This window comes from Pimephales promelas, chromosome 14, assembly GCF_988280905.1.
Source record: "Pimephales promelas chromosome 14, fPimPro1.hap1.1, whole genome shotgun sequence".
Lineage (NCBI taxonomy): Eukaryota > Metazoa > Chordata > Actinopteri > Cypriniformes > Leuciscidae > Pimephales > Pimephales promelas.
This window is the reverse complement of record NC_142782.1, coordinates 16,823,457-16,838,559: the sequence shown is the minus strand read 5'-3', so window position 1 is coordinate 16,838,559 and position 15,103 is coordinate 16,823,457. Positions and strand designations below refer to the sequence as shown.

The window sequence follows — 15,103 nt, the reverse complement described above, 5'->3', positions numbered from 1 at the left end:
GTCTTCCTACGCTATCTCACGACCAATTCGTATGAATTTGTACGATTTGTCTAAACCCACGTGATGGGTAGGTTTAGGGGCGGGGTAAGGGGTAGGTCATTCGTACAAATTCATACGAATTGGCCAATTCGTAAAATATGTACGATTTAGCAAAATCGTACTAATTCGTACGAGTGAGGTCGTATGAATTGTTACGAATTAGCCACTTTTTAATCATTCGTCGAATTCGTACGATTTGGTCGTGAGATCGGGTTGGGTCTTCCGGTATTGTACTGGTATAGTTGTACTAGTAGTATGTTGTGATTCACGGCTATGTAAGGACATTTCTGAAACACACAAGCAGTTGACCAATCACAACACACTGGACCAGCCAGCCAATCAGAGCACATGTGTTTTTTCATTGAAACAGGAGCTAAACAGGGGTGCTTTTCCCAAAAGCATTGTTAGCCAAATATGATTGCAATTTTTAAGTCTTTTCCAACATAGTTGAATGATTTCCTCAAACCATAGTTCCAAAAACAATCGCGAACAGCATCACAAACTTATGTGGTTGGAACTACGGCTCTTGAGCATAGAGCTTAAATAGATCATGCAATCTAAAATTCAGTACATTCTAAGTCTTTCAACCGATTTATATATATATATATATATATTTAAATCGGTATATATATATATATATATATATATATATATATACATTTGAATCTATAATTTAGTGTAAATAATCAGTGCAGTTTTTAAGGAGTGTGCTTGTGCATATAGGAAACTCCTGAGTATGACATACTGTATGAGAGAACCCGCGATGAATCAAACATCAAATGAAGCAAAACAACAGGGAACAAAAACAGTGTCGTCCTCAGTTCGTTACAGCAGCATATTAAAAAAAATTAGGTTATGTAGAGAAAGCTGCTGACTAAATGACCCACATGTGTACTGGAGTAAAGTGTACGCCAAATACTGCATGTTAACATGATTTAAAAAATACCAGCTTTTTCTTGTTTATGCAAATTAGCTATAATAATATTAAATGCATGAATTGCAATCTCGAATCGATTCATTAGCAGAAGTTATTACTCCACAACCTGCACGTGACATCATTAATGACAGCTCTATATTGTTAAACTAATGTGGTTCAAACAACAGAGGTGCGACTGGTTTTGGGAATGTAGCTAGTTAGATGAAACTAAATTGCATCATACCATGATAAACAGACTGTGAAGGGAGGTTCTGCTATAATAATGTAAAATATATGCAAATGTTTTTGAACATTAAAGCATGAAAAAACCTATTCTATTTGACCCCAACACTAAATCCAGACGTAGGTCCTCTTAAATATAGTGAAAATGGGAACAAGAAGAAGATTTTCAATGTGGTCTCACACTTTTGGACATTTTTTTTTTTTACTTTGCATGTCACATTGATTATGTGGTTGTTGTTATGTTTCTGAAAGATCAGTTTTTCACTCATATTTTAATCAGATCATACTGTAGCAGTCTGGCAGCCACTTGAATTTGTAAGCTTTTCAGTAACTGAGAGCTTTTGCTGAAGCTAAACATCTGGTTTAGCTCCTGTTATAGCATTCATGTTACCTGACTAACAGCAGCAAGCAAGATCATCTGTGTGTGTGTGTGTGTGTTCATTTACAGTGGTTTAATATACCCACACGCATGTTCATACCTGTTTGTTCGTTACTTTCTTCACATTAAAATGGAGCAGGTGACAAGGTTTTGTATGTAACCCAAACCAGTTTATGGACACACACACATGAACAAACAGACATGTTGATAAGCTCTTGTTTGCTTGCCAGAGTAGTAATGGCCCCTGGTAATGTGTAAAGAACATGATGATGGTGTAATGTTGCTTTGTACTCACTGGCCACCTGCTAAAGTCAGGCCTTACAGGAAACCAGCACTGTTGACAAGAACCACAAAAGAGTCACTCTGCTAACAAAGAACGCGCAATGTACACACAGACATACTGGCTAGCTAGACTAGGCTATTTATTTGTAGATGACATGCTCGTTTAGCTTTAACAATCCTTTTTTTCCTGCATAAAAGAAAAAAATCATATTAAAGTTGATATTTTCAGTTGAGCTTCAGTTGACCTTTAAGAAGCAAAAATGGCAAGATACGATTATATATGTATAATGTTTGTTTTGGTCTTGTATGCTCATGCATTTATTTGATTAAAATACAGTAAAAAGAGAAATTTTGTGAAATGTTATTGCAATTTGAAACCACCCATCCACCCATCCATCACTTATGTACTTTTATTTCTGTGTTTTTCAGAAACTGCGGAATGAGGTGTTTCCATTGCATTTATCTGAATTATCACCCCAGCATGTGGAAGCATACCGACTGCTAGAGGACAGGAAACACAAACTTTCACCCGAGACCGCCGCCCTCTACCTGCTTCGACAACAGCACAAACTTTTGGTCAGTCAGCATGCATCTTTACTCTTAACCGTATGGCAATCATGCCAAAGACTTTGCGTTTGTTTAAGGGTTTTGTGTTAGGAAAGTAAAGATGGAGAGTGTGTTTTGTTCCTTGCATAATGTTAAAGCCTAAATAAATGTTTGCTTAAATTGATTTTAACACACACTCGTATGTGCATATATACATATATCCCACCGGAGATTGTTTGGAAGTCTTCAGGCTTCTCTTTGATGTTCTGGTCTAGATGTAAATGAATTGCATTGATTACATGCACACACCAGCTTATTTTCCTGTCACATTAGAAGTTCCTAGTAGACATCATCCCAGTACAAGCTGTCCGTGAGTCATCAGATTTCCCATTTTAGTAGCTTTTAATTCTGTAAAAGATGTGTTGTTCACAGAACACTGGATTGTAATGAATGTTGGTCCAAAAGTATTAAGTTGAGATTTAATTAATTTGGGGCGAATTTTCATTAAGAGTAAAAACTTATGTAGTGCACAACATCTTTTATTGCCATTGGCTTATAGCACAAATACAGTGTCCATATAACTATGCTATTCACTTATAAAAATATCATTTAATATTTAATTTCAGTGGGCTTTGTGTTGGTGCATTTCTGTTGGTGATGATTACACATCATCATCATGTGGTCGTGTGGCATGTTTGGTTTCTTTCTTAGTCTCACATTCTTTTTTTGCTGTGTTCCTTTACCAAAGAAATTGAGTCCATTGGAGAATGCCTTGACATCTTGCCTTGACATCATATATGGTGTGTTTGTTAAAGACAGAGGTAAAACCAGTTTTAGATCCATTTCAGTTTGCCCAGAGAAAGTTTTGGTACAGACTACAGAGGATTCTATTAACACTATTACTTATGCTATTGCGAAACATTTAGAGAGTCCAAAAGCCTATGTACGATTGCTATTTGTTCATTTTAGCTTGGCTTAATACAATTAAGCCCCATGGTTTAATAAAAAAAAAATGAAGCAGTGGGGTGTGAGCTACTTCAACTTCTTCGATTTCCGCTTCCTTCTTCCCTTTTTAATTAAATGTTTCATTCTTTTTTAACAAATCTAATTCAGCAGGTTAAGGTTAACTATAGTTTATAAGGAAAAGTATAGGTGTTCCACAGGGCTACGTTAGATCCCCGATTCTCTTTACGCTCTATACAAAATGAATGTACAAGTTCTGATCCTAGTAACCTCATAATAAAATATTCCAACACATTCTCATCCATATGACATTCCGTCGAAATACTACGCACATGGCACCCTTTAGCTCAATATAACACGCACTGTTATGGGTAGGTTTAGGTCTGGGGTTGGGTCTGCATCTCATATTGACGCTAAAGGATACCAGTCACCTGTATGACGCCTTGGGTTCTGCGTGTTATATTGACGCTAAAGGGTCCCATGTGCTTAGTATTTCGACAGAATGTCAAATGGCGTCACCTATATGACGCTAAAGGATGAGAACGGACTCAATATTCTGATGATACCGCTTAGCTTAGCCTCTTGTATGATAATACTAATTGTAACGCAGTTAGATGTTGTGGGAAGAAGGAAGTGGGAACAGGCGAACATTCAACAACTTTAATAAAATAAATAAGCAAATACAAAGCGAAAGTAAAGGCAGCAGTCCCTCATGGACGGCTACTGCCACATATAATAAAACAGAAACACAACACAAAATTCAGGTCTGGCCTCTCTCGTCCTTCACTGTTGCCGCTCCTCTTATTTTCCCGCTCCTCTGTGAGAGATACGAGACTGGTGCGTCGCGCAGGTGTTGCTCATTATCAATCATGCCACTGGCCTTGCGCTGTTCTCCCACGGCCCTCTGCCTCGCCCTGCTCGCCACCCTAATCTTACTGTGTATCATTCAGAGATAAAAAATGGTGTAAACTTAATCATTTCATTATAAATGTAACTGATTTTTGATCCGAGGTCAATAGGGAACCACTCATAACTATTCATAAGATACCCATTAAACAAGTCTGTTCTTTAAAAACCTAAGTGTTTATCTGGGGATTTGGTTACATTTTCTGCGAAGATTAAAGATGATGATACACAGGGCAACTTTTTGAGCAATGTTGCTGAGCAATCTTGCCGAGTGATTGTTCCTTGGGCACTTTCCCATTAAAAATGGACAATACATTTCTATTTGGATAACTTAGATCGGACGTGGGACCTGTGTCTCATTTGGTTGCCCGTTGACAGCAACATTGCCCAGCATCATTGCTCAAAAAGTTGCCCTGTGTATCATCACCTTAAGGGCCAGATTTACTAACAGCTTGTTCCAGCGCAAACCCTCTTTTGGCTTTAAAAAACTACTGTCAGGATTTACTAAAGACACACAGTGAAAAATGAACGCTGAAAAGGGTTATTTTTGCAACTGATCTTATTGCTTATACAATTGTTGGAGTTTTCAGACGCAAAATTTATGGGAGGAGAGTATTTAAATGAATCATGCCAGGTGATTTATTAAGGTTTGTGCTTGTCAATTTACTGGTGTTTACTGGTTGTTAGGGAAATGATCTGGCCCTAAGAGTTTACGGGGTAGAACAGAAAGTAGTGTATTTATTTTACCAGGCTGTAATTGAAAGTATAATACTTTATGGTTACACTGAATGGTTTGGTTCAGTCCACCATCACAGTTCAGTCCAAAGCTAAAGATAACAGGAAATTATTGGAAAAAGGCAATATCAACCATTGGTGTATTCATTTGAGCAGTCTGTTATCAAGGAAGCTACCAAGATATTATCTGATCCTTCACATAACTTATATAGAATATGAGTTGCTGCCTGTGTGTAGATACAATAGTCTTAAGAAATCTTGTACCTATGTCAATTAGATTTTTAATTGAGCAATAATTACTTTGTGCAATTATAATGTGCATGTTTCATGGATTATGTTTTTGGTCAGTGTATGTGTGCACCATGTCCAAGTCCAAGACAAATTTCCCCATCGGGGACTGTAAAGTGTATTGAATTGAATTGTGGAGGCGCAGAGCTGGAGTTTGTCTAGCCTGTTAGTTGCTTGGAAACAGCATTTTTATAAAAGCAGTCCATTAGCATGTTTTGGTGTGTCACATTTTTGCAGATTTCAGTAACGGAGAAGAAGCATGAGGGGTGCATATGTGTATCTTTCTTATGAATAATGGTTATTTTGCTATTTTGCTAACTCTTGAGTTTTCAAACCGGAGACTCGCAAATAGGGGTACAACGATTGTTAAGGGGAAACAGAAAAAGACTGTAAAAATGCAAAATTTTATATAAAATATTAATATATATATATATATTCTGAAGGATCATGTGACACTGAAGTCTAGTGTAATGATTCTGAAAATGCAGCTTTGCATCACAGTAATAAAATACATTTAAAACATATATATAAAAAAGTTTATTTTAAACTGTAATGATATTTCACAATATTACTGTTTTAACTCTTTCACAACATAATAAACACAGTTGTGATATTGTGCAGCTGAAACATTTCAATTTCTGACTTATTAAGATGAGAAAAGCAACATGTCACACATCTAGATGAAAATGATACCCCTGAAATCAACCTTTCTCACTTTCTTTTGCCTCCAAACATCTCCCATTAGATGGGACAAAAAAAGAGAAGAGCTGATGACACAGGAGAAATCAGCGGAGTTGAAATCTCTTCCGTCTCTGCCAACATTCACAATCATTTTTTTCTCTGACTGTGCGAGAATTCATTAAAATTTCACTCAGCCTGCGGCCTCTCTCTCTCTTCCTCTCAATCTATCTTTCTTCCTTTGCCTTTTCACTCTCTGAATGAATGGAGCTTTGAATAATGTAACCAGTTTTAACAAGATCATAAAAACCCCCCATACAACATTCATAAGCCAGTTAACTGAGGTTGAGGATCTTGGGGATGGCACACACACGTGACGTTAAGCTCACCTAGTTTTTCTCACACACTTCTCGCACGTACATGCAATCGGGCAAGTGCACTCTGTACAGCACGCTCAAATGTCTCTCTTCCAGACGCAACCACCACACACACACACACACACACACACACATACTTGAATTCCGCAGAGGATGAAAGAGTGACGCAGGAGCTGGAGAGATGAGAGAGGGATGCCTTGAGGATGAGGATGAGAGACAGAGAGTGAAATCAAAGAAGCAGTGATGTAAGAGAAGCCCCCATAGGTCCTGTCCTCCTGTCCGTCTGTTGAGAAAACATCACCAGCTCTCTAGCGCTACCACAATTTAGAGGACTGTGAATGTCGTTTATTTCTAAAAGCCTTTAATTATATGTTTTAGTTAGTTATCATATATTTATTATAGCCCTGAAGGATAAAAAGGTTGTATTGATAATAACTATACAAATACACCAGAAATATCTAAGTACCCAAGAAACATATTTTTCAAAAGCATCCATTAGTGTAATATTTCCCATAACCCTTTGCAATATAGAAGAGAAAAGCTCCATTTGAAATTTCAAACCTTCAAAGTATGTGATTGCATTTGATGCAAAACTGTTTATTGTTTATGGAGTATGTTTTATTAGTATGCATGTGTATAGAATGAATACAATCAGATTCAGAAAATTCCAATGATTTTTTTCTGAATGCTGTTTAGCTGGACTCTTTGCATACTACTGTATATAGTATTATAGTACTATTATTAGTTAATTAATAATTGAATTTTCAAAAGTTTCAATTATCTGTAAACATATGAATCCAATACAATGAATTTGAAAATTTTGAAAATTCAAATAGGTAATACATTTTGCTATGCTATTTTTATCAATAGTGCAGAACATTTTTGTACAGATACTCAATGTGCTCCTGATTCAGTGATACAGGAATATGTGGGTGTACAGACTGAGTGTGTGTGTTACTGTGCAAGTGTGTGTCTCCTTTAAGTCTGTGAAAACGAAATGTGACCTTCATAAGAAGATGAAATACACTGTGAGCAATAGACTTACATTGATTTCTGCAGCAATTATTGCCATTCCCAGCTCAGCTAGTGCATAAATATTGATGTTCCATGTTGAGACGTTCAACATTCAGTGGGTGTATATCAGCATGTATGTGTGTTTTTGCTTATATTGCTGGTTCTTTTACTTTCTCTCTCTCTCTATATATATTTGCTTTTCACATTTTCCATGAGCATTTAGCTCATATTCACATTGTCTATTTCCAAGCCGTTCTCTCTTCGCAAACACGTGCCGAACGCCACACATTCTTCCAGCAGACGTGTCAGACGTCACAGTGAGAATGCACTCCAGATCTGTAACATCTAATTTTACGCTATCAAAAGGAGGGACATGTTCAATCTCACAGCCCTTAATTAGATCTCTGGCACTGGAGGTGTGCGTGTTCACATACACACATCAATGTGGGTGTGTGTTTGTGCTGTAGAATTAGCAAGAGGCATCACAATCAGTGTGTGTCAGATGTTCGTGAAAAAAACAAAACAATGGAGCATCATCATTTTGTATGGTATTTGGTTCTTTAATGGCTCATTTACAACACCTTATTTATATGTAGTTCAAATGTTAAAGCTGCAGTCCACAGTTTTTCCTCTTTGTCGCCATCTCTGTTCGAAATCTGCAATTGCAGTCATTCGCGGAATGATCTTTACGTGAGTTGTACTTCGACACCCTTGAAACGGCACAGTGCGGATGAACACAATGTTTGAGGAGAGTTTGAGGCTGTCAGTAACCGTCCCGGTGTGGATACTGGCATTCAGAATCACAGATTATTAATTTTGCAAGTATGACCAACGAGCCCGTTCTCATCCCAAAGTGCCATATAGGACGCTTTTGCAAAAGCGTAAATATCCAACGCACATGGCACCCTTTAACGTAAAATGAGACGCAGATATATTTGGGCAGAAGGTGCCCCCTAGTGGTCTAACCCTTACCCTACACCATACCTAAACTTAACCATAACCGAAGCGTCTCATTAGACGTTAAAGGGTGCCATGTGCGTTGGATATTTACGCTTTTGCAAAAGCGTCCTATATGGCGCTTTGGGATGAGAATGCGTTGGACCAACATAATAATTTGTAAGTAACATCCACTTTTGTTCTGGTTTTGACATTGCAGTTAAGTGCGCTGATTAAATCTAATCATATCACGCAAAATCATGCAAATTATACTGTTCTCAAATTGTTAATGTTAACAACGTCAGCATTGCGTGACAACACGTAATGTCCTTCCGATATTATCCTTGTTTTCTCATGGGCCAGTTACAGTCATTTTTCTTCTGTAACGTTAGCCACTCCGAAGTCCGAACGTAGTCCATTTTACAACGGATGAATCTCACTTGTCACTGGTGATTGTTGTATGAACCTTTCTGGATCAACCATCAAATTGATAAGTTTAATTACTGTATATCTAGTATTGTGAGAAAAGGCTATAAATCTCCTCCAACATCCTCACACACAATGTAACCTACTAGCCGAGACTCCTTCTTCATGTGTACGGATCATAATGACATAATGACGTAAAGACATGCACAAATCTCCCGCGGAAATCCACCAGTACCACTGGAGTTAAAAACATTATTATAAGCTTACTGCTTTGAATCAAGCTGAGGCAAGCAGATAGTTCTGAACAGTGCTGGTTATGTATTTTCTCAAATATATATTTTGGATCATTTTTAACCCCAAAAAGCTATGGACTGCTGCTTTAATTAGTCTTACATATTTTAATGGGTGTTTTTACAAACACAGACTCTACATGTATTCCCTCCCCATTTTATGCTCATGTAGAGGAGTACATGTGCAATGTTTACAGAGGAGGATTAGGCCACTCTCGCTGTGATATTTCCAGAATCTCAGCAGGTCGAAGCCAGTGGGAGAGAGTTTTGACACTTTTACATGTGATAGAAGCAGCAGAAATATGTATAAAAGTGAACTAAACAGGAGTATATAGATGTGAGACTGCACATTTGAAGCTACTACAGGATTCAAATGATAATTTTACACTTAAAACCCTGTTTTGAGATTGTTTTTTGATGAAATAGAACGGTTAAGATTGAAATTCGGAAACATGCTGCTGCCTCCCCCCCACCCCCCACCCCAACTCCACAATGGTTGCGTAGGTTCACTGGAACAATCCACCATAAATTGCATTAAACTTTAGTTTACAAATATGTGAAACTCACCGAGTGGTCTGGGGTGTTCACTGATATGCTCACACAAAAAACGCTGTAAAAGATGCTTTCCAACAGGTTTTATCGTAGTTTTTGTCCAACTTGGACTTAAAACAGGGCTTTGAGTGTAAAATACTGAACTTGTCCTTTAAGGCCTCCCAAAGTAATACTTGGACTATAATTTAGTGCACCAACACTGTAGAGGGTTCAGACTGAAATAGCAACACTTTATGTCGAAATGGTCAGCATATCGGGTGTTTAAATCATCCTAGTTTTAGCCTCAGATGGACCGTAGGTGGTTATAGAGACCATCTGATCCATTTTGCATACAAAGATAGCGAGAATTGATTGAAATCACATATAAATTGGCCAATGCAGCATTTACAAGGTACAGCTTGTGTGACAATGAACTCTTTTGAGGAAGAACTAATATTTGTGTTTTCCCAAATTTTGGTGGCTCATTTAAATCATATTTGTTCAATCAAAAAAATACCCAGGCCCTCTTTACACCTGGTATTAAGATGCGTTTTGGTCGATTGAATCACATGTAGACAAGGGAGACACATTTCCATTTACACTTGGTGTTTTAATTAGTCTCTTTTGTCCACTTCTAACCACTTCTGTCCTGATTTCTTCGAGGGAAGGGTAAATGTTTGAGCTTTTTCACATCTTTCGATCTAATGGATGAAATAAGCTCACACAATATATGTGTATAACCAGAGACGATGGAAAAACATATAGAGAGAATCAGCTTTCATTTCTGCTCCGAAAGACCACTCTGAACACAGTGACTGCTTGTTAGAAATCATAAATGGTGAGAGAACATGGTGCTTGGTACGTTTTTCGTCTTCAAACCAAACATGGGTCTTTAGCCAACAAAGTTTAAAACCCATCTGCTAAGTGCACTTCCCATAATGTTTACACATTAGGTCAGTAGGTGGAGAGTAGGTGGTCTTTTGTGGATATTCAAATGGATTTGACCACATGACCATTTACACTAAGAAAGCAATCCAGTCAAATGCATTTACCATCTGCAAGTTGTTAAAAGTGAACAAGTTCAAAACGTTTTAGACCCCATTTACACCTGGATTTATCATTTTACACTTATGATCCGATCGACCTAAACTCATCTTAATACCAGGTGTAAACCTGTATAGTACCAGGGCCTAAGACTTCACGTCAAATATCCACATGCCAGTCAAATAGCCTTTTTCTGTCTAAGTGGGTGGTTTTTGGCCAGTAGAAGCTTTAATGTAGACAACGCTTAATGCAGGTTACTGAGAGTCTGGCTACACATGACTAAAAGCATCTTAAGATTGTAAAGAGCACAAAGCATGTTTTTTGGGGCCTCAGTGCCATCAGCAAAACAAGAAATAAGGCTTGATTGGGCAGTGTGTGTAGTTGAGCTCCACTCTACTGTATGCTTGATTCAGCACCATGGTCAGCTCCTCAAAGTAGAGAAAGAGCTGCATCGAGTGGACTACAGTACATTCCCTCAAACCGTGTATGTCCTGCGCCAAAGAGCCAGTTTGTCAACACTTCATTAAAGTCTCATCAAAGAGCTGACTAGTCATGATGAATAAATAATTTGGATAAATTATTAACTGTTATGGTTTTACTCAGTGCCTTGTGGTGGAGAGACGCTACAACAAAAACCTCACTGAATTTGCACAGCGCTTATGATTCTGTCTTTATCCTCTTCTAACAGCTGACATCTTTGTGGAATTTTCTTTTATTGTCTTCACTTTTGAAGAACATTAATAAAGTAACACTTGCTTGTTATCTGTTCAGTCAAATTATAGAAAGATTTGTCTCCGTTACTAACACAGTGTCCTACTAACCGGGCACAACATGACAGGATTCCAGCGATGTCGTTTTTTTCTGTTCACAGTAAAAGAGAAATGCTGCGTTACATTATAAAATCACAGCTGATTAAAACCATGAGAAATATTTATGTGTGCATACTCATAATATCTGATGTATATGTAATATTGTAGGGCTTATAAATGTCGTCATAACCATCCAATTTTCAGTTATTGTCAAAATATCATCAAATAATTAGACACTTATTATCTTTTAAATTATATAACATCTATTTAATTAATAAAATTAAACATCATCTAGTTTACGGAGAAGGTTCCACTGGAGGAAGAGCCTTTAGCACCGGCGTCCACCAGGGAGACGAGGTGTGGACTCTTGCTGAAATGGAGCGTTCCAGGACTTTGCATCTTCTTTGTGAACCTTCTGAAGAAAAGGTGAGGGCCTAGAAGATGGCGGGGCGCTGTCCCTTTTCAGGAAACATCCATCCAGCCTGTTGTGCGCGGGCGCCTCCCACTCGAGGCCGAGGGTCGCCATGGCCTGTGAGAGCAGATGCATCAGCTTTGACTCGATGCTGGCCCACTTCCCCGATGACTCGGGGGCAGAGGAGGGGACATCCACAGAGCTTGCCCAATCCTCACTGTCCGACGCCAGGATATAGCAGCTGGCCTCCTCCGCAGATACAGCTGCCTCGTCGACATTAATGCGGCACTATAGTGGGTGGAGGTGCAGTCTCTAAGAAAAATGCCAGGCGAGTCCTCAGAGTCGCCATAGGCAATAGCTCGCAATGATAACAGTGAGCGCGAGAGACGCTAGCTCTTTTAAGAGAGAGAGAGAGAGAGAGAGAGAGAGAGAGAGAGAGAGAGAGAGTGAATGAATTGCGGCGGCGAACACACACTCAGCAGAGTCAAAGGATATATGCGCCGGAAAGCGTAGCAGGTACGGCGGCTGAAGGCGTCGAGATGAAGGCCAGCGGCTTCAGATGCAAAAGTTGTCCCGCAGAAGGCTTGTTCTCAGACCAGGATCCAGCGATGCATGAGCTTCACTAAAGAGATGAAAAATCTGATTATATCAGCCCATCAAACTATATTTATATGCCCAGGCCATGCCCGTCTAATATTGGATCTGATGTCACCAAGGGCCTCTTTCAATAGGCTGCTGCAGGACAGCCAATAGGCACGCAAGCCTTCTTGCCCATGCCTGCATGCTGCCGCTACGTGGTTTACATTAATTCAAAATTAAGTATAATTTTGGGCTTCAATATCTCGTAAGTTATTACGCAGTACGAGAGAACCTCTCGTAAGAGAACTGCAGCATGCTTTATTATAAACAGATCGATATCATCCATTGGCGTGGATGCTAATATAGTTATCGTAATCTTTATTGTTATTGCTCTTGGTGTAAAGGAGCCTTAACATACTTTTAACCGATCAGCATGATAGATTAACTAACATATCTCTAACCGCTTATTTTGATAGCTTAGCATACTTTAACCAGTTAGCCTTATAGCTTAGCATATTGTTAACTGATTATCCTGATTCACTTCTTGCACAATGTGTCTTAACCAATACAAGTTATTACACACAATAAAAACTAGCTTTCTGTGTGTATGTGTGTATTTGCATTAAGATGAACTGTTTGTGGACATATCTATCAGTGTGTCTGTGCAAAAGGTTAAAGTGGAGTTGGGTCGGTTAAACCTCCTCTGTAACTCAATCAAGAGGTATGGGATCAGTACACACTGTTGCGGGATTGAGTTACGGTGACAGCGCTCGAGTCTAATGGTGTTCATCCAGACTTCTGGAACCTTCATGAGTATTCAGATGTGTCTGTCTCGAGAGAACTGTTAGTCTAGTCTGAGTGTTTGTGGTGGAAAGAACACGATGAGAGAAATTAGCCTCCAGTACTGCTCGGTGTGTGCTTGGGAGAAGGTAAGCAGAGGGAGAAGAGAGAATGATTGTACTGCACGTAGTTAATGCTGTCACATGTGGTAAAGACTCCTTGATCATCTACTGTAATATACTGTGCAAGTCTGTTCTGTGCTTAGATTACATCTAGATTTCATTGAACCATTTATGCATTTGAGGCACTTATCCTTTTAATTAATGCATGAAAATGTATGTATGTATAACCCAAATGTGTGAATGTTGTATGGACTTTTTTTTTTATTATTACTTCCCAGATTTTCATTGTTGATTTTCAATGTGGCCATAAAAACAACACATAAAAAAAGAAGACTGGAACACTTTTTTTTCAGAAATGCTGCCTTTATTTAATCAAAAGTGACAATAAAGGCATTTATAATACACATACAATTACAGTTTCCACAAAAATTTAAACCAGCACAAATGTTTTCAATGTTGATAAGACTAAGAAAATGTTTCTTAAGCACCAAATCATCATATTAGAAGGATTTAGGAAGGATCATTTGACTTCAAAGACTTTAGCAATTGTGCTGAAAATTCAGCTTTGCATTACAGGAAGTTTCCAACACTATCTCACGACCAATTCGTACGAATTCGACGCATGATTAAAAAGTGTCTAATTCTAATTCGTACGACCTCACTCGTACTAATTCGTACGATTTGTCTAAACCCACGTGATGGTTAGGTTTAGGGGCGGGGTAAGGGGTAGGTCATTCGTACGAATTCATACGAATTGGCCAATTCGTAAAATATGTACGATTTAGCAAAATCGTATTAATTTGTACGAGTGAGGTCGTATGAATTGCTACGAATTAGCCACTTTTTAATCATTATTCGAATTCGTACGACTTGGTCGTGAGATCGGGTTGCAAGTTTCATTTTAAAATATATTCAAATAGAAAGGTTATTTTAAATTGCAAGACTACTGCCGAATATTACTATTAAATGAGGCCTTGGAGCAAATTCTGTCAAAAACATTACATCTTTTCCTCAAAATTGTTTGCATGTGTAACATTCAAAGAGTTTCACCTCGACAAATAGAAAATGTAAGTACAAAATGTCCTCATTTAGTACATTTATGTGTGACTGCAAAAGTGTGTGTGTGTGTGTCCTCATCAAGCTGGTTTAATAAGTTTTTGATAAAGACTTTGCTCCCTGCAGGGTGTAAGACGGTATCTTACATTACTTGTGAACTCATATTAGGTAATACAGCAAGCACCTCAGTGGTGTAATAAGATCAGCTCAAGGCTACGGAAAGTCTGATCTCTGATCATCTCTGATGTTCGCACCCTCGGCAGGGTCCATTTCTCTTTCTCCTCTCCTTTTCCCCTTCGCTTATCTCTTTTCCTCTGATAATCGCTCTTCTCATTTCACTGCAAGGCTAAAATTCAGCTGAAATCTGTGGACATCAGAGGATGGATGAGATTCCCTATCTCACCCTTACCTTTCTCGAGAGCACTCTCAGTGCCCCGTGGTTTATCGGTTGGAAATCAGTATTAATATACTGATTTGCATAACGTCATGTTTGTTTGTTCGCCACATGGAGAGACGGTATGCAATTGAATCTAAAATAAATCTAGTTAAAGACAGAAAGGAACCATTTAACACATCTGTTTTATTTGCCGCAGCATTCTTGGAATTTTACTGCTGTGTTACCAAGGTAACATTCCAATTCAGAATAAATTGGCAGTGATATACAGTTTTGTGTAGGGTGTGCCAGACACACACTCACACCACAGCGTTCAAGCCTGCATCCTTCAGAGTACTCACTTCAAGTGCTCTGCCCT

General features: G+C 38.5%; 1 protein-coding gene across 28 annotated transcripts in view; it reads left to right on the top strand.

The window, feature by feature from the left end:
- rimbp2b (RIMS binding protein 2b) overlaps positions 1 to 15,103 on the top strand; it is a 175,281-nt gene that overhangs the window by 46,195 nt on the left and 113,983 nt on the right. For all 28 annotated transcript variants that reach the window (XR_005623988.2, XR_005623957.2, XR_016146490.1 and 25 more), the window contains exon 3: positions 2,289 to 2,435. Coding sequence is in view for 25 of the 28 variants with exons in the window: in XM_089119509.1 (XP_088975635.1) it covers positions 2,289 to 2,435 (147 nt within the window). In the remaining 3 variants the exon portion in view is untranslated. The remainder of the gene's footprint in view (positions 1 to 2,288; positions 2,436 to 15,103) is intronic.